We start from the raw sequence: 18,433 nt of genomic DNA, 5'->3' as shown, positions 1-18,433 counted from the left end.
GGTCTATTCAAATCAAATCAAATCAAATTTTATTTGTCACATACACATGGTTAGCAGATGTTAATGCGAGTGTAGCGAAATGCTTGTGCTTCTAGTTCCGACAATGCAGTGATAACCGACAAGTAATCTAACTAACAATTCCAAAACTACTGTCTTATACACAGTGTAAGGGGATAAGGAACATGTACATAAGGATATATGAATGAGTGATGGTACAGAGCAGCATACAGTAGATGGTATCGAGTACAGTATATACATATGAGATGAGTGTGTAGACAAAGTAAACAAAGTGGCATAGTTAAAGTGGCTAGTGATACATGTGTTACATAAGGATGCAGTCGATGATGTAGAGTACAGTATATACATATGCATATGAGATGAATAATGTAGGGTAAGTAACATTATATAAGGTAGCATTGTTTAAAGTGGCTAGTGATATATTTACATCATTTCCCATTATTAAAATGGCTGGAGTTGGGTCAGTGTCAATGACAGTGTGTTGGCAGCAGCCACTCAGTGTTAGTGGTGGCTGTTTAACAGTCTGATGGCCTTGAGATAGAAGCTGTTTTTCAGTCTCTCGGTCCCAGCTTTGATGCACCTGTACTGACCTCGCCTTCTGGATGATAGCGGGGTGAACAGGCAGTGGTTCGGGTGGTTGATGTCCTTGATGATCTTTATGGCCTTCCTGTAACAACGGGTGGTGTAGGTGTCCTGGAGGGCAGGTAGTTTGCCCCCGGTGATGCGTTGTGCAGTCCTCACTACCCTCTGGAGAGCCTTACGGTTGAGGGCGGAGCAGTTGCCGTACCAGGCGGTGATACAGCCCGCCAGGATGCTCTCGATTGTGCATCTGTAGAAGTTTGTGAGTGCTTTTGGTGACAAGCCGAATTTCTTCAGCCTCCTGAGGTTGAATAGGCGCTGCTGCGCCTTCTTCACGACGCTGTCAGTGTGAGTGGACCAATTCAGTTTGTCTGTGATGTGTATGCCGAGGAACTTAAAACTAGCTACCCTCTCCACTACTGTTCCATCGATGTGGATAGGGGGGTGTTCCCTCTGCTGTTTCCTGAAGTCCACAATCATCTCCTTAGTTTTGTTGACGTTGAGTGTGAGGTTATTTTCCTGACACCACACTCCGAGGGCCCTCACCTCCTCCCTGTAGGCCGTCTCGTCATTGTTGGTAATCAAGCCTACCACTGTTGTGTCGTCCGCAAACTTGATGATTGAGTTGGAGGCGTGCGTGGCCACGCAGTCGTGGGTGAACAGGGAGTACAGGAGAGGGCTCAGAACGCACCCTTGTGGGGCCCCCGTGTTGAGGATCAGCGGGGAGGAGATGTTGTTGCCTACCCTCACCACCTGGGGGCGGCCCGTCAGGAAGTCCAGTACCCAGTTGCACAGGGCGGGGTCGAGACCCAGGGTCTCGAGCTTGATGACGAGCTTGGAGGGTACTATGGTGTTGAATGCCGAGCTGTAGTCGATGAACAGCATTCTCACATAGGTATGAGCCGTGAGCGCGCACCTATCCAGGATTGGTTTCACCTGGCTTAATGAATCCGTGTCTGCTCATCCTGGCTTGGTCTTTGTGCAACCGATTAAGCCTGGACGCACATGTTTTGGATTCATTGAGCTCAGCTGAGTCATTTATCCCGGATGTCTTAATTCTACTTTTGTGCAACAGGCCCCTGGTCCTGAGGACCCAAAAGCAATAAGCATAACAACCTATATTATGGGTTTGCATGGGGTTGTCCATCTACATTTACCCCAGTGTGCTAATCATTAGCTAGATCACTGGTTCTCAAACCTGGTCCTGGGGACGCAAAGGGGTACACATTTTTGTTTTTGCCCTAGCACTACACAGCTGATTCAAATTCTTCAACTCATCAAAAGGCTTTGATGATTTGAATCAGCTGTGTAGTGCTTGGGAAAAAAACTAAAATGTGTACCCCTTTGGGTTTTGAGCGCTCTGGAGCAGGTTTTCATCAATGATCTCTCTGTATTTTGCTCTGTTCAGCTTTCCCTCTATCCTGACTAGTCTCCCAGTCCCTGCCGCTGAAAAACATCCCCACAGCATGATGCTGCCACCACTTTGCTTCACCGTAGGGATGGTGGCAGGTTTCCTCCAGATGTGACGCTTGGCATTCAGGCCAAAGAGTTCAATCTTGGTTTCATCAGACCAGATGATCTTGCCTCTCATGGTCTAAGAGTCCTTAAGGTGCCTTTTGGGAAACTCCAAGTGGGTTGTCATGTGCTTTTTACTGAGCAGCGGCTTCCGTCTGGCCACTCTACCAAAAAGGTCTTATTGGTGCAGAGATGGTTGTCCTTCTGGAAGGTTCTCCCATCTCTACAGAGGTAGTAACACCCTTAAGATTGATTGATTTTGTTGTCAATATTCTGAACAAAAATTGTAATCACTGTTCTGCAACATATGCTTCAACAATGAATGTATTTGCTGTGCTAGACCTAAGGATTAAGATTAGCTTTATAATTGTTATTTTATGTTCAAAATCTAGAAAACCATGCCAGATTACTAACTAAATTAGCCCTGGAGCATTTAATATAGCTATAAAACAAAAACAAAAATGTGTTTGGAGATTTGTATTACACATGAATGAATAATCTAAATGTTAGCGTTAAATAATGAAGGCCTTTAAACACTTGTTTGACAAAAATTGTACAAATGAAATGCCTTTTATGGTGTCTGACGGAGTTGACATAAATCCACTTAGTTGCATTTAATAAAAAAATAGGAGGTTGTTCCTTTACAGGGTGTTAACAGCTGATACTTTTGTCTGTCAAAATATAAACTTCACATTTTGTTAATATTAAGACAAATATTTGTAGAAAAAAGGTAGATTGTCCCATCTTTTAAGAATCACTGAGCTCGAAAACAGCAACATTTTTCTATCTGCCCCATGGCAAAAAACATTCATAGATTTTAGCTACACTAGATATGATATAACCAAAGATAGTTGTTATCCAGCATTTCTGGATATTACTGGTTTGCCTAATCAAAACACTGCAATAGATTCTATAACTAACCTGGTATTGCCTGTACTCTCTTCGTTCCATATTCTGGAAACCAATCTTATACATGTCCGTGTCCATTTGAAAACACAGAAAACACAGACCTCTTTCTCCCCTCTCTCCAGATTAAATCTCGCGTCTTGTGAAGGCCGGCCGCCCAACAACCTGCCCGCTTGACCCTATCCCCTCCTCTCTTCTCCAGACCATTTCCGGAGACCTTCTCCCTTACTTCACCTCGCTCATCAACTCATCCCTGTCCGCTGGCTACGTCCCTTCCGTCTTCAAGAGAGCGAGAGTTGCACCCCTTCTGAAAAAACCTACACTCGATCCCTCCGATGTCAACAATTACAGACCAGTATCCCTTCTTTCTTTTCTCTCCAAAACTCTTGAACGTGCCGTCCTTGGCCAGCTCTCCCGCTATCTCTCTCTGAATGACCTTCTTGATCCAAATCAGTCAGGTTTCAAGAGTAGTCATTCAACTGAGACTGCTCTCCTCTGTATCACGGAGGCACTCCGCACTGCTAAAGCTAACTCTCTCTCCTCTGCTCTCATCCTTCTAGATCTATCGGCTGCCTTCGATACTGTGAACCATCAGATCCTCCTCTCCACCCTCTCCGAGTTGGGCATCTCCGGAGCGGCCCACGCTTGGATTGCGTCCTACCTGACAGGTCGCTCCTACCAGGTGGCGTGGCGAGAATCTGTCTCCTCACCACGCGCTCTCACCACTGGTGTCCCCCAGGGCTCTGTTCTAGGCCCTCTCCTATTCTCGCTATACACCAAGTCACTTGGCTCTGTCATAACCTCACATGGTCTCTCCTATCATTGCTATGCAGACGACACACAATTAATCTTCTCCTTTCCCCCTTCTGATGACCAGGTGGCGAATCGCATCTCTGCATGTCTGGCAGACATATCGGTGTGGATGACGGATCACCACCTCAAGCTGAACCTCGGCAAGACGGAGCTGCTCTTCCTCCCGGGGAAGGACTGCCCGTTCCATGATCTCGCCATCACGGTTGACAACTCCATTGTGTCCTCCTCCCAGAGCGCTAAGAACCTTGGCGTGATCCTGGACAACACACTGTCGTTCTCAACCAACATCAAGGCGGTGGCCCGTTCCTGTAGGTTCATGCTCTACAACATCCGCAGAGTACGACCCTGCCTCACACAGGAAGCGGCGCAGGTCTTAATCCAGGCACTTGTCATCTCCCGTCTGGATTACTGCAACTCGCTGTTGGCTGGGCTCCCTGCCTGTGCCATTAAACCAGTGGTTCTTAACCTGGGTTCGATCGAACCCCAGGGGTTCGGTGAGTCGGTCTCAGGGGTTCGGCGGAGGTCAAGACAAACATCCGATTCATATGATTCGTGATGACACGCTCCGCTTGGCCATCATTGGCTGCAGGTGATCACGCTACATCGCTTGGCCTATCTGTGCTGCAGGGAATTTGGTGCGCTCAGTTTGTGACTGTGGTGATGGTACGTCTTGTGATTTCTTTCTTAATATTTTAATCCCTTCATACTTACTATGTCGAGCAAAAAAAGAAAGTGGTCGGACGAATATGTACAATATGGATTTACATGTATAACCGAATGTGATGGGAGTCAGTGTCCTAACTGCATGATTTGCAATGCCAAGTTGAGCAATTCTAGTCTAGCACCTTCAAAACTAAGAGAACACTTCCTTAAGCTGCATGGAGATGGAAAATACAAGAACACAACGCTCGCTGAATTCAATGTGAAGAGAGCCAGATTCGATGAAAAGGCTACTCTGCCGGTTCTCGGCTTTGTACCCATCAACAAACCGATCCTCACAGCATCGTACGAAGTTGCTTACCTGATCGCAAAGCAGGGCAAACCACACACCATTGGTGAAACACTCATAAAACCAGCTGTGTTGAAGATGGCGAATATCATGCTGGAAAAAGAGGCTGAAGTTAAGTTATCCCAAATTCCTCTTTGAAATGACACCATCAGCGACAGAATAGAGGACATGAGCAAAGACATCTTGGCTCAAGTAGTTGCAGATCTGATTTCAAGCCCGGCAAAATTCAGCCTTCAACTCGACGAGACCACAGACGTTTCCAATCTAAGCCAGCTTGCTGTATTCGTGCGCTATGTGAAAGACGACGTGATAAAGGAAGAATTTTTATTTTGTAAGCCTCTTACAACAACAACCAAGGCAGCCGATGTGAAGAAACTTGTGGATGACTTCTTCAAAGACAACAATCTTTCGTGGGATATGGTTTCTGCAGTTTGTTCGGACGGAGCTCCAGTCATGCTGGGAAGAAAGTCTGGTTTTGGTGCGCTAGTGAAAGCCAATGCACCACACATCATTGTTACGCATTGTATTCTGCATAGGCATGCGTTGGCAACAAAAACCTTACCTCCAAAACTGGCAGAAGTATTAAAAATTGTAGTTGAATGCGTGAACTATGTGCGAACTAGTGCTCTGCGGCATCGCATCTTCAGTGAGCTGTGTAAAGAAATGGGCTCTGAATTCGAGGTACTTCTGTACCATTCTAACGTTAGGTGGTTATCCTGGGGACAGGTGCTGAATCGTGTTTTTGCCGTGCGTGTGGAATTAGCCCTGTTTTTGCAAGAGCACCAACATTGTCATGCAGATTGCGTCAAAAATTCTGAGTTCATTCTCATTTTAGCGTACATGGCCGATATCTTCGCAGCTCTCAATCATCTCAATCAAAAGATGCAGGGCGGTGGAGTCAACATCATCGAAGCTGAGGAAAACCTGAAGGCTTTTCAAAAAAAGCTACTGTTATGGAAACGACGAACAGAGAACAATAACTTCGCAAACTTTCCCCTGCTGGACGACTGTGTAAGTAAGATCGAAGATGTATCTGGAATCGGAGACATTTCTGTACCCGCTGAACTGAAGCAAGCAATTGCCATGCACTTAGATGAGCTTGCAAAGTCTCTCGACGGATACTTCCCTACAAGAGAGTCATATCCAGCATGGGTGAGACAGCCGTTCACGTTTAGTGTTGAGACAACAGATGTCAATGATGAATACCTCGATGAAATCATTGAAATTCAGCAGAGCCAGGTTCAACAGCAACTTTTCAGAACAACAACTCTTTCAACGTTTTGGTGTCAACAAATGGTAACGTACCCTGTTATTGCTAAGAAAGCTCTGGAGATTTTCATACCGTTTGTTACAACATATCTTTGCGAGCAATCCTTTTCGAGGATGCTGGACATAAAAACGAAGAAAAGGAACAGACTTTGTTGCGAAAATGACATGAGAGTGGCACTTGCCAAGGTGAAGCCGCGCATTTCTGAACTGGTCTCTGAAAGGCAACAGCAGAAGTCACACTGATTTGCAGTAAATATTCATTATTATGTTTTTGTTTTTGTGTGAAAATGATAATCTGTGTGAAAATGTTTTGATGATTTTGTTCTTTGAACACAGTGATGTTGATGCACGGTTCATTTTGTGCACCAGTCAAATATATACCTATGTTTTGAATTAGATTTTTTTTTTCAATTAAGAAGGGTTCGGTGAATGCACATATGAAACTGTTGGGGTTCAGTACCTCCAACAAGGTTAAGAACCACTGCATTAAACCCCTTCAACTCATCCAGAACGCCGCAGCCCGTCTGGTGTTCAACCTTCCCAAGTTCTCTCTCGTCACCCCGCTCCTCCGTTCTCTCCACTGGCTTCCAGTTGAAGCTCGCATCCGCTACAAGACCATGGTGCTTGCCTACGGAGCTGTGAGGGGAACGGCACCTCAGTACCTCCAGGCTCTGATCAGGCCCTACACCCAAACAAGGGCACTGCGTTCATCCACCTCTGGCCTGCTCGCCTCCCTACCACTGAGGAAGTACAGCTCCCGCTCAGCCCAGTCAAAACTGTTCGCTGCTCTGGCCCCCCAATGGTGGAACAAACTCCCTCACAACGCCAGGACAACGACGCCAGTACAGCGGAGTCAATCACCACCTTCCGGAGACACCTGAAACCCCACCTCTTTAAGGAATACCTAGGATAGGATAAGTAATCCCTCTCACCCCCCCCCCCCTTTAAGATTTAGATGCACTATTGTAAAGTGACTGTTCCACTCGATGTCATAAGGTGAATGCACCAATTTGTAAGTCGCTCTGGATAAGAGCGTCTGCTAAATGACTTAAATGTAATGTAAATGTAATACATAAATAAAATATTTTTGAGGTTTTCTCCAGTGTTTGTTTATTTGCCTGTTGCCTTTTCTTTTCAGGTTTTGCCTTACACACTCTAGTGCAGGAATATTCAACTCTTACCCTACGAGGTCCGGAGAACTGGCTTCTAGGTCCAGAGTTGAGTTTGAGGGGGTATAGTGCATTTTAAAGTTGAAGAGCACCAACCACAGATGCTCCCTAGACCATCTCAAGGACTAAATGCAATATAGAATCAGTGTGACGAGGTGACAAAGAGATTGTTTTACTATTGTAACATGCAGTGAATAGAATTCTGTTGTCCTCTGGTTTAGAAATCAAACTCTGGTTCTCTTATTGCAGACCAAATTGTATACATTTTCCCCAGTTGTTTTATAGAGGACATTGTAATGCAAGGTATGCTACAGTATATGTGTAGGATATGCTGTGTTGGCTAATTTGCATATTCAGCCTAGTTTTTACACCTCCATTCTAGCATACATGACACACACATCTTTCTATACGCTTTTCTTTGGCTTTCTAATCAAAGTATATGATTGAATGTTTCTTTAAGCCTGCAGCTTGTTACTTGAAAAGAGACATGTAATCAGACCAAAACATGATAGCTAATGAAACACTAGCCTCATGAGCAGGCAAATTGACAGTTACAGTAGCAGGCTAGGCTAGTCAAACTAACATTGGTTAGCTTTAAAATAAAAAAATAAAAAGGCTAAATGGTGAACGGAGTTACCTCTTCATGGGACAATTTGTATTGCATGCTGCACTTTTCAAGTGCACTCAAAAACAGATGTTTATCTTATTTCCGTCTTTGGGAGTTCATCAAACACATACTGCAAACAGTTTGAGTTTTCAGACCTCCCCTGAGGCTGTGTTTACATCCTAGATAGAAGCAGTGTTAAACTATACTTTTATGAGAAAATGTGCAAGAATTGAAGGTGCCAACAAATGTTATAGTTATTATAAGAATGTTTAACTGTCATATACAAAATAATCTGCTCCCCCCTCGATCATTTTTTCAGCTTCCACCCACAACCTATAGTTGCATATTTGAATGAATACTTGAGAGAGTAGCCCCCCATTCACATTCTATTCCATATTCTGAGCCATAGGCCTATTCAAGCCTTTACACTTTATGTAGTTGGTCCAAAGTTGGCATCATGACACTTACTTTAATTGGATTGATCATGTATTTCTTTCCCAGTTCACTTTCACTACAACAAAGTAATCAGCCTCTCTGTTTTCAGCTAGACTAACACACTACTTGTTTAATTTGATTCATTATAGAATCTTCAGCTTATTAGGACTGGACATGATTTCCTTTACAACCATGTGTGTGTGTGTGTGTGTGCGTATACTTTTTAATGAATTGATACTGCAATTAAATTTTGTATTCAAGTCAGCAGTTAACTGAGTATTAGCCATTAGACATTTTGTGACATATTCTGGTCTAGTGGTAATGCTGCTGACTCTGGACCCTTTGCTGCATGGATTCAAACCCTGTCTACACTTTCATATCTGTATTCCTCTACCTTTCTGTCACACCCCTCTCATTCATAACTTGATATCTCAATAAAGAAAGAGAAAATACTAATATCATTTCAAGACCATTTACTACCCAAACATGATGAAGGGAACATAAATAGAATAATGGGTTTTGATATTGGTGGGGACTTTCTGAACTGGTATAGTTAGACAAACAGTTTAAAGTAATACAGAAAAATATTGGTATTTGAGTTCCAATTGACTAAATTGACAACATTTTCAGGAAAGTTGTTGTATTTTCCCTTCAAATCACCAGAAACAACCATTCACAGCTATTTGTTTAAAAATGCCTTACTAAGTTACACAGTACATGTAAGGTGCATATAGTATATAGTACATATAGTATATGTTCTTGCTGTTCTCTCCTTCTTCCCTTTTTCCTTTTCTTCAAATCTGGTATCAACCGGGGCTCGCCCATTCATCACCCCTCATGTCTGTTTCTGCAGTCACAAAGTGGCGCCTCCGTCCACCATTGTCACTGATAACAGAACAGAACCACTGTCTGCTTAAGGAGGTGGCTCCTTAAGCAGACAACAATGCAATGGTCTGCTTAGTTAACTGACTTCCATTGGGGGAAAAGAAGGAGTGGGCTGTCTTGCTTCCTCTTCCATCTCTGCTTGAAACTCCAGAATGCTGAGTCACAATGACAAGGCAGAAATACAGCCAGGCAAGAGCCTGAGTCAGTCCATACTGTAGTAGAACCAACAGGAGGTTATGACAGGAATAAGAAGTGGCACAAATTTCACTGGGGACAGGGGGGACATGCATTTTTGTCCCCTCCCCAGTTTTATCATTGGAATGTGATACAAAACAAGGCAACGGTGTGCTTTTGGACTGTGCAGATCTCACCGAGCAGTCGGGAAGGATGTTTGCAGTGTTTATTCAACCCATCCAAAATATTAATATATATATGTCCCCCCCACAACTAAAACCAATGTTGCGCCCCTGGTAAAAAATAGTGGGAGGGAGCAATAGGGAGAGAGGGGAAGGGGGAAAGATTACAGACGAAAAACACTGTGTCACCCTTCAGAACTTACGTAATGGTTAACCATTTACAGTATTACTTACTGTTTATAACTTTGTGCAGCTGGTCACATGATGGACCCTGTCATGACTTTAACAACTTAACACAGGTTCTCGGGGTTGAACATTACAGAAGAGATTTGCATAGAGAAATTAAGACAATTAATTGCAATGACGATTTCAATTTTAATCCTGTTTGCTCTTCTGCTAAAATATGGTCACTTAGAACAACCTGGAAGAGTAGACGTAACATAGTAAAAGTATATTCGGGAATACTCCAATTAGTATGATATGTTTTGTATGGTATGTATTCATTTGTGGATGTCCATCATCAGATTGGTATTATAATAAACTAATGGTAATTCGTACAATATGTTACGAATCGCCATTTTTATAATATGTTACGATTTGCTAAACATATGATATGTTACAAATTCCAATTTGTTGTGGCTAAATTTAGCTCGGTGGCTAGGTGCTAACATTAGCTAGGTGGCTAAAGTTAGTTAGGCTAGGGGTTAAGGGTTAAGGTTACTTTAGGGCTAAGACAAGGTTAGGAGTTAGGTTAAAGGGTTACGGTTTGGGTTTAGGGGAAGGGTTAGCTAACATGCTAAGTAGTTGCAAAGTAGCTAAAAAGTAGTAAATAGTTGCAAAGTTGATAATTAGCTAAAAAGCTGAAGTTGTCCGTGATGAGTTTACAAGCAACTTTTGGGATGCTAGACGTTCACGTTATATGCTCACCCAAACTTATACTTTTAGGCATGACACATAATTTAGTCAAAAAGTGATGTCCCTTTTCGCAAAAAAAAGAAGGAATGCCAAGTATGACACAGCCCTTGTTGTAACACTGGTTTAAGCATGAGTCTACTGCCACTTCCAACAGTCTGAAGAGGCTTCGTCTCATTTTCTCCAAAACTTTGTTTGCACTCATAATGAAAGCATTACGCTATAAAGTGAGGTTCAGCCTAGAACAGTTGATCAAAGTAACAGAAAACAGGGCACATACATACAAGGATTATCTATGTTGAAGACCCTTACCCACATTTGAAGCAGCTTCATAATTTTTCAACAAACAATGAACCTAGATAGTAGCTATGACAAACTGATAGACAGAGCCTGTTTTGGCTTACATTTTAGGAAAAAGGGGGCCCTGTTCTAAAACAATTGGAGTAGAGGCAATACCTTACATACTAGGCCAGGAAAGATCAGGGGCTGGGTGGCTGCTGGGGGGAGGAGCTTCCCCATCAATGTAATGTTATTCAATGTGATCTGAAAGGCAAAACTGATCCTAACCCGGCACTCTTGCTCTGAGAGGCTTGATGCAAACTGCCTCAGAAGACCTCAGCTGTGTTTGAATACCCATACTAACATGCTGTATACTACATACTTAATGAGTACATACTGCATACTATATCCTATTAGTTCACAGGGGTCCCGAATGGCGCAGCGGTCTAAGGCACTGCATCTCAGTGCAAGCAGCGTCACTATAGTACTGCTGTAATTTAGGTATGATTGGGCCCAGTGTCGTCCGGGTGTTGCTGGAGTAGGCCGTCATTGAAAATAAGAATTTGTTCTTAAATGACTTGCCTAGTTAAATAAAGGTCACATTTGAATATACTGTAAAAGAACTGTAAACCTTTATTTGAGCGTACTAGCGCTTCGACTGTCTCCCGGAAGCTGATGCTGTTGCTAGATTTTTATTTTTTATTTTTTATTTTACCTTTATTTAACCAGGTAGGCAAGTTGAGAACAAGTTCTCATTTACAATTGCGACCTGGCCATATGCAACCTCTTGTTAGCTTGTTAGCATAACTAATTACTTGCTAGACATCATACGATTTTGGATGGGTCTGTAAATTTAATCTGGAGTGCCAGAGTGCGCTCTGGGCCTTCTTAAATTCAGAGCGTCGTCAGATTGTCCGTTCGTAAATTCAAAGCGTTTTGCTCTCTGGCCGAGGAGTTGGGTTGACTCGAGCGTTCTGACCTCACAACGGCAATCAAGCACCCAAGCTAACTGGTTAACTTTGGCTAGCTTGCTAGCTGCTTCCAGACACAAATGAGGGAACACCTCACTCTGACCATTTTACTCGTCCTAGCAGAGCTGGTTAGGCTGTTTTCATGTTATCCAGAGCATTGGTGACTGTAACTGTGGTGCTGGCAACCATTGAATTACTCTTTTAATTGAATTACTCTCAGATGAGATTGCTCTGCAATCGGAGTAGATAGCCAGAGTGAATTAACAATGTCCATTGACAACGCACAATGACTATACCACTTAGCTAAGCCTGATGTCTTAATAGCCAACTAAATGTATGTTCGGTAGCTAGCTAACATAACGGTACATACTACTGCAATGATATGCTATGCGGTTCATAAGGATAGCGTGGCTAAAGAATTGTAACTTAACTTATCTGAAAATTCTTTACATCGCTGAACATTTTAACATTTGTCATAATTAGTTAAAGCAATGAAATTGTATCCGCTCTCGTCTGACTTCAGCTGCATATTTTCTGCCATTTTCTTAAAATCTGAAAACATTGTGAGGCCACGCCCGTTTTCTGAAGAATTGCATTATGGGCCCTGAAAGCACGGAAATAATGTCCACTGCTTATATTTTTCATATTTTGGCTAATTTAGTATGACATCCGGGAACTTTTGGCATACTAACTATATCCATAATATGACCAATAACCATACTACATACTCCACTTACATCACAAATAGTATGGTTAGTGCGGTTAGTATGAGTATTCGAACACAGCTCTAGTTCTTATGAATACCAATGACGTTTCAACTACATGGCTGTATTGAGCAATCACCCAGCACCCTGAAAGCACCCTGTCAACAGTTGTGGAAGATCAGGTCATGTGAACGGAAGTTGTTAGGAAGGTTACTTTATTACTGTCGTCTTTTATTTTCGTTGGCTGTAAAAAGTTTTCCACTTCACAGTTTTAGCTTAATAACCTATGTATGGTTACATGTATGGAGCTACTGATTTTGTGTAGTTATTTCTAGGCTAATGTAATCAACTGACATCATTTGTCAACCTCTATATGTAATTTGAAACCGAAAGGTGTATCTTCAAATACCATTTCTACAAAAGCCAGCCTTTCTTTCTCTGTACACTACTGTATTCCCATACCTCATACTGAAAATTGAGCTGATATTTAAAAAAAAGTGTGATAAACCAGTTTTTCTTTTGGCTGCATTCTGGAAAAGGTAAACAATTAAGCTACATACGTTATTGAAACATGTGCTCTTAGAGAATGAAACAGAAGTTTACAGAAAGGCATCTCAAAGTTCAATTCCTTTTATATCCTAAATCAAACGTAGACGTAGACTATTTCTCAATTAGCCTAATATTAGAATGAGTGTTCAAATTCGTTCTATTTTCTTCTAAGGATATAACACACACACATTTTTCAACGATAACTTCTGTAGTTAGACCTGCACTGTAGCATTGCTTGAGCTTTTAGCTGATACTACTGCTTTAGTTGTTTCCAATAGAATGTTACTTTGTAATAAACAAAGTTTTTTTTTAAATAACAGTCTGAGATGAAGAAGTCAAGGAGAGAGCATTTACTCTGCCCAAAATCTTTCCTCGTGAGATAAGCCCGTTTTCTTTCAAATTTACTTGAGGATTATGATCGAATAGAAGTTTCGTAATGTTTAAGATTTTAAAAATGTACTGATATATGTGGATGTATGTGGTATTCCGGAAACTTTGAGAAAAATTAAGTATATTTGTGCGTGGTGTTCACACACGTACCTGCCCTCTCATTGGCTAGAATGGTGCCACCTGATCTACCGGTCTTCATTCGTTGAGCACATGTATTTCCATTGATAGAGTGGTCACTCGGCTCTCTTGTCAATATAATAAATAATCTTTGCTTTAGGTCATGTGTATGAGTGGGCTCGTCTTTAAATGACCCGCCTAGTTCCTGTTGAAATTCTAAAGGTGATTGGCTAACGCTCTGTGAGGATGGATTTCACTTACGCATTCCGTTTGGAACAATAAATAGAACGAACAAGGCTCCTAGTTAACAAGTCTGAGAAGACGCATGAAGAAGTTCTTGCTTCAACAGTGATTGAACGGAACTCCCCTGCCTTCGTCCCGCATTATAGAACATTCTGGATTTATAACATAACACTTACCTGAACTATAATAGCAAAATAGTCGAATAAACCCTATTTTTGTACCGTTACTTTAGATATTCAAGAAAATCTGCCAAAATGGAGTCTCAGATCCGCCAGAACTATCACCACGATTGCGAAGCTGCCATCAACCGGATGATCAACTTGGAGATGTTTGCCTCCTACACCTACACTTCAATGGTGAGTCTACCAAGATGACCGTTTTGTTGAGCTACCTGTTATTATGCCTGGGCCTAAATTCCACTTTTCACCTGACTTTTCTGTAGCCAATAACCTCAACTCCGTTAAGTACATGTTTGAGTTTTACTTGGCAAGGCTATTAAGACCCTCCAGGTTGGTAAAGCATTCAAGTGTAGCCGGGAATCTCTCCTACCTTGGTCAGAGCGCGTAAGAACTCATTGACAGGTTAAATGTCAGTTTACCAAGAAGACAACGGACTCGACTAGACTTATTCATCCCTATATCATCAAGCCTAGTTGCCACAACAAGAAAAGAATGCTGTGATATTTTTTTAACTACAATGTTTTGTTTATCCACCCAGGCTTTCTATTTCTCCCGTGACGATGTGGCTCTGCCTGGCTTCGCGCATTTCTTCAAGGAGAACAGCGACGAGGAGCGGGAGCACGCCGACAGGCTACTCTCCTTCCAGAACAAGAGAGGTGGACGCATTTTACTCCAGGACATCAAGGTGAGCGCCTGAGCATCAAACACATTTAGAATGTAGACTGATAGAGAATGTCTTTCCTCCATGTCTACAGAGTTTTGTTGATCAAGAGAACCTGGAGTAGTCCTAAACATACTGCCTCTAACCACTGAACTGAAACGGTGAGGGGTGTAACTCTGTTCACTTTATCTTGACCTTAACATCTGCTAGTAGTCCTCAACACTTCTGTGTTCACTGTCCTGTGTAGAAGCCAGAACGTGATGAGTGGGGCAATGGGCTGGAGGCAATGCAGTGTGCTCTGCAGCTGGAGGAGAATGTGAACCAGGCCCTGCTGGACCTGCACAAGATTGCCTCTGACAAGGTTGACCCCTATGTAAGTTATGGTGGAACTGCACATCACATGTATGTATCACATAGAATACAGGTACTGTCCCAGGAGATGATCAGGTTGTTGTAGCTCTGATAACTAATGACACGGGATTGTTTGACCTGCTTCTTCACACGTGCACAATAGTCCACAGATGCACACAATGCAGCTAATGCATAAGGGGCGGCAGGTTGTCTAGTGGTTAGAGCTTTGGGCCAGAAACAAAGGTTGCGGGGTTGAATCCCAGCGTTGACAAGGTAAAAATGTGTTCTGCCCCTGAACAAGGCAGTTAACCTATTGTTCCACATCAGGATGCCATTGTAAATAAGTGTTTGTTAACTGACTTGTCTAGTTAAAAAATAGACACCTCATTATCTACACTTATGCAATTACCACCAGGTTCTTGTGTGTTACAATAGTCTGTTTTCATTCTCTTGTCTGACCTGTGTTTTCCCTCTTTAGCTGTGTGACTTCCTGGAGACTCATTACCTGAATGAGCAGGTGGAGGCCATTAAGAAGCTGGGTGACCACATCACCAACCTCACCAAGATGGATGTTGTCAAAAACAAGATGGCAGAGTATCTGTTTGACAAGCACACCCTGGGAGGCCAGAGCTAAACCACTTTCATCCCCAGGCTACGGCCTCCAGCCTCAGACCAGGACTCCTTGGTTCTCTGATAGATCCTCCTGGCTTTGCTTTTATAGGGAGGGGAGTGTTAAACTGGTGAATTGCAACACTGCTGTGACATTGTTTCTGTTCACAACACTACTGTATTGGAGGCAAGGCTTCTTGTAAAACAATAAAAAATATCACTGAAGTTTGTTGCTGTTTTCTAAGTGTTGACCTGTAGTAATGGATGTTATCAGTCTATTGAGGTGCTTTGCTCTTTTACTGAGCATCTTCATACAGTGATAAATACTGACAATTCTAGACTTACTAGTGGCTGAGGGTCATAACAATAGGAGAAGTTTAACATGAGTTTCATAAAGGATGTTACCTCTGACCAGAGGTTGTCCTTTACTGTATCTTGTAATAGTGCCATGTCAATTAAGAACCCAGCTGTCAACTAGCGCCGTAGGAGTGAAATTGTTACCTACAATTGATGTAGACCTTTACACTGTGCATCACAAGTTTATTAGACAGCCAAGAGGTCAATCAAAATCGCTAGCCAGCTGTTATGGCATATTTCTCTAGTGATGGGAAGTTTGGCTCTGACTGACAAATTGTCACTCATTGTGTTTATTTCAGTTGGTAATGCCCAATAGTTCCCCTACAGCAAATTATGAACTGAATACTCAAAGGAATGATTCTACAAGCCTCTCGTTCTTAAGGGGCTTATTTGAGCTGTCATGGTCACAACGCTACTGTTAAGTTACCTAACGCTGTCATTTTGGTAATTAACAGGCAAGCCAAACTTTAATACTTGAACTGAGAAATATTGTTTTCAAGATATAGTAAAGGAGTTTCTTGGGGCTAGACCACTTGGTTAAAGGGGAAGATGGAATTTAATTACTCAACTTTATACAACCAATTATCGACATGGTAAAATTGTAGTACATTTGTACTGGTATTGAATATCTTGGTTAATATTTGGGGTGAAGTTTCGCAGCTTTGTCGTTCTATTTGAAAACATGTTTTACACAAAGCCACAAAGAGGGCCAGAGATTTGTAGTCTGATGTACTCAAAAAGGCCACTAGATGGCATCTGATTAAATGGCATATTCCTTAATTTCCCAGCATTGTGAACAGAAACATCAATGTCACAGCAGTGTTGCAATAGAACAATAGGTTAACTGCCTTGTTCAGGGGCAGAATACATTTTTACCTTGTCAGCTCTGGGATTCAATCCAGCAACCTTTAAGGCATAAATCTCTAACCACTAGACAAACTGCTGCCCCTTACGCATTAGCTGCATTGTGTGCATCTGTGGACTACCGTGCACGTGTGAAGAATCAGGTCAAACAATCCCGTGTCATTAGTTATCAGAGCTACAACAACCTGATCATCTCCTGGGACAGTACCTGTATTCTATGTGATACATACATGTGATGTGCGGTTCCACCATAACTTACATGGGGGTCAACCTTGTCAGAGGCAATCTTGTGCAGGTCCAGCAGGGCATGGTTCACATTCTTCTCCAGCTGCAGAGCACACTGCATGGCCTCCAGCCCATTGCCCCACTCATCACGTTCTGGCTTCTACACAGGACAGAGTGAACACAGAAGTGTTGAGGACTACTAGCAGATGTTAAGGTTAAGATAAAGTGAACAGAATTTACACCCCTCACAGTTTCAGTTCAATGGTTAGAGGCAGTATGTTAAGGACTACTTCAGGTTCTCTCCATCAACTAAACTCTGTAGACACTTTCCACCATGGAGGAAAGACATTCCATATCAGTCTACAATCTAAATGTGCTTGATACTCAGGCGCTCACCTTGATGTCCTGGAGTAAAATGCGTCCACCTCTCTTGTTCTGGAAGGAGAGTAGCTTGTCGGCGTGCTCCCGCTCCTCGTCGCTGTTCTCCTTGAAGAAATGCGCGAAGCCACGCAGAGCCACATCGTCACGGGAGAAATAGAAAGCCTGGGTGGATAAACAAAACATTGTAGTTAGAAAAAAACATGACAGCATTCTGTTCTTGTTGTGGCAACTAGGCTTGATGATATAGGGATGAATCAGTCTAGTCGAGTCCGTTGTCTACTTGGTAACCTGACATTTAACCTGTCAATGAGTTCTTACGCGCTCTGACCAAGGTAGGAGAGATTCCCGGCTTCACTTGAATGCTTTACCAACCTGGAGGGTCTTAATAGCCTTGCCAAGTAAAACTCAAACATGTACTTAACGGAGTTGAGGTTATTGTCTACAGAAAAGTCAGGTGAAAAGTGGAATTTAGGCCCAGGCATAATAACAGGTAGCTCAACAAAACTGTCATCTTGGTAGACTCACCATTGAAGTGTAGGTGTAGGAGGCAAACATCTCCAAGTTGATCATCCGGTTGATGGCAGCTTCGCAATCGTGGTGATAGTTCTGGCGGATCTGAGACTCCATTTTGGCAGATTTTCTTTAATATCTAAAGTAACGGTACAAAAATGAGGTTTATTCGACTATTTTGCTATTATAGTTCAGGTAAGTGTTATGTTATCAATCCAGAATGTTCTATAATGCGGGACGAAGGCAGAGGAGTTCCGTTCAATCACTGTTGAAGCAAGAACATCTTCATGCGTCTTCTCAGACTTGTGAACTGGAAGGAGCCTTGTTCGCTCTATTTATTGTTCAAAACGGAATGCGTAAGTGAAATCCACCTTCACAGAGCGTAGCCAATCACCTTTAGAATTTCAACAGGAACTAGGCGGGTCATTTAAAGACGAGCCCACTCATACACATGACCTAAAGCAAATATTATTTATTATATTGACAAGAGAGTCGAGTGACCACTCTATCAATGGAAATACATGTGCTCAACGAATGAAGACAGGTAGATCAGGTGGGACCATTCTAGCC

The 18,433-nt window shown here is 42.5% G+C and overlaps 2 protein-coding genes across 2 annotated transcripts; one reads left to right on the top strand and one right to left on the bottom strand.

The window, feature by feature from the left end:
- The first annotated feature begins 13,773 nt into the window (after positions 1–13,773).
- On the top strand, positions 13,774–15,751 carry LOC124026881 (ferritin, middle subunit-like). The gene is made up of 4 exons (XM_046339551.1): positions 13,774–14,082; positions 14,444–14,590; positions 14,814–14,939; positions 15,396–15,751. The coding sequence occupies exons 1-4, from the start codon at positions 13,981–13,983 to the stop codon at positions 15,549–15,551; spliced, it is 531 nt and encodes a 176-aa protein (XP_046195507.1). The 5' UTR covers positions 13,774–13,980; the 3' UTR covers positions 15,552–15,751.
- A 1,014-nt stretch (positions 15,752–16,765) lies between these two features.
- On the bottom strand, positions 16,766–18,042 carry LOC124026883 (ferritin, middle subunit-like). The gene is made up of 4 exons (XM_046339552.1): positions 17,879–18,042; positions 17,369–17,515; positions 17,007–17,132; positions 16,766–16,858 (listed from the first exon to the last, which is right to left on the bottom strand). Exons 1-4 carry the CDS (start codon positions 17,978–17,980, stop codon positions 16,814–16,816), a joined length of 420 nt encoding a protein of 139 aa, XP_046195508.1. The 5' UTR covers positions 17,981–18,042; the 3' UTR covers positions 16,766–16,813.
- Between the last annotated feature and the right edge of the window lie 391 nt (positions 18,043–18,433).

This window comes from Oncorhynchus gorbuscha, unplaced genomic scaffold (genome assembly GCF_021184085.1).
Source record: "Oncorhynchus gorbuscha isolate QuinsamMale2020 ecotype Even-year unplaced genomic scaffold, OgorEven_v1.0 Un_scaffold_2864, whole genome shotgun sequence".
NCBI lineage: Eukaryota > Metazoa > Chordata > Actinopteri > Salmoniformes > Salmonidae > Oncorhynchus > Oncorhynchus gorbuscha.
This window is presented reverse-complemented; position numbering and strand designations above follow the sequence as displayed.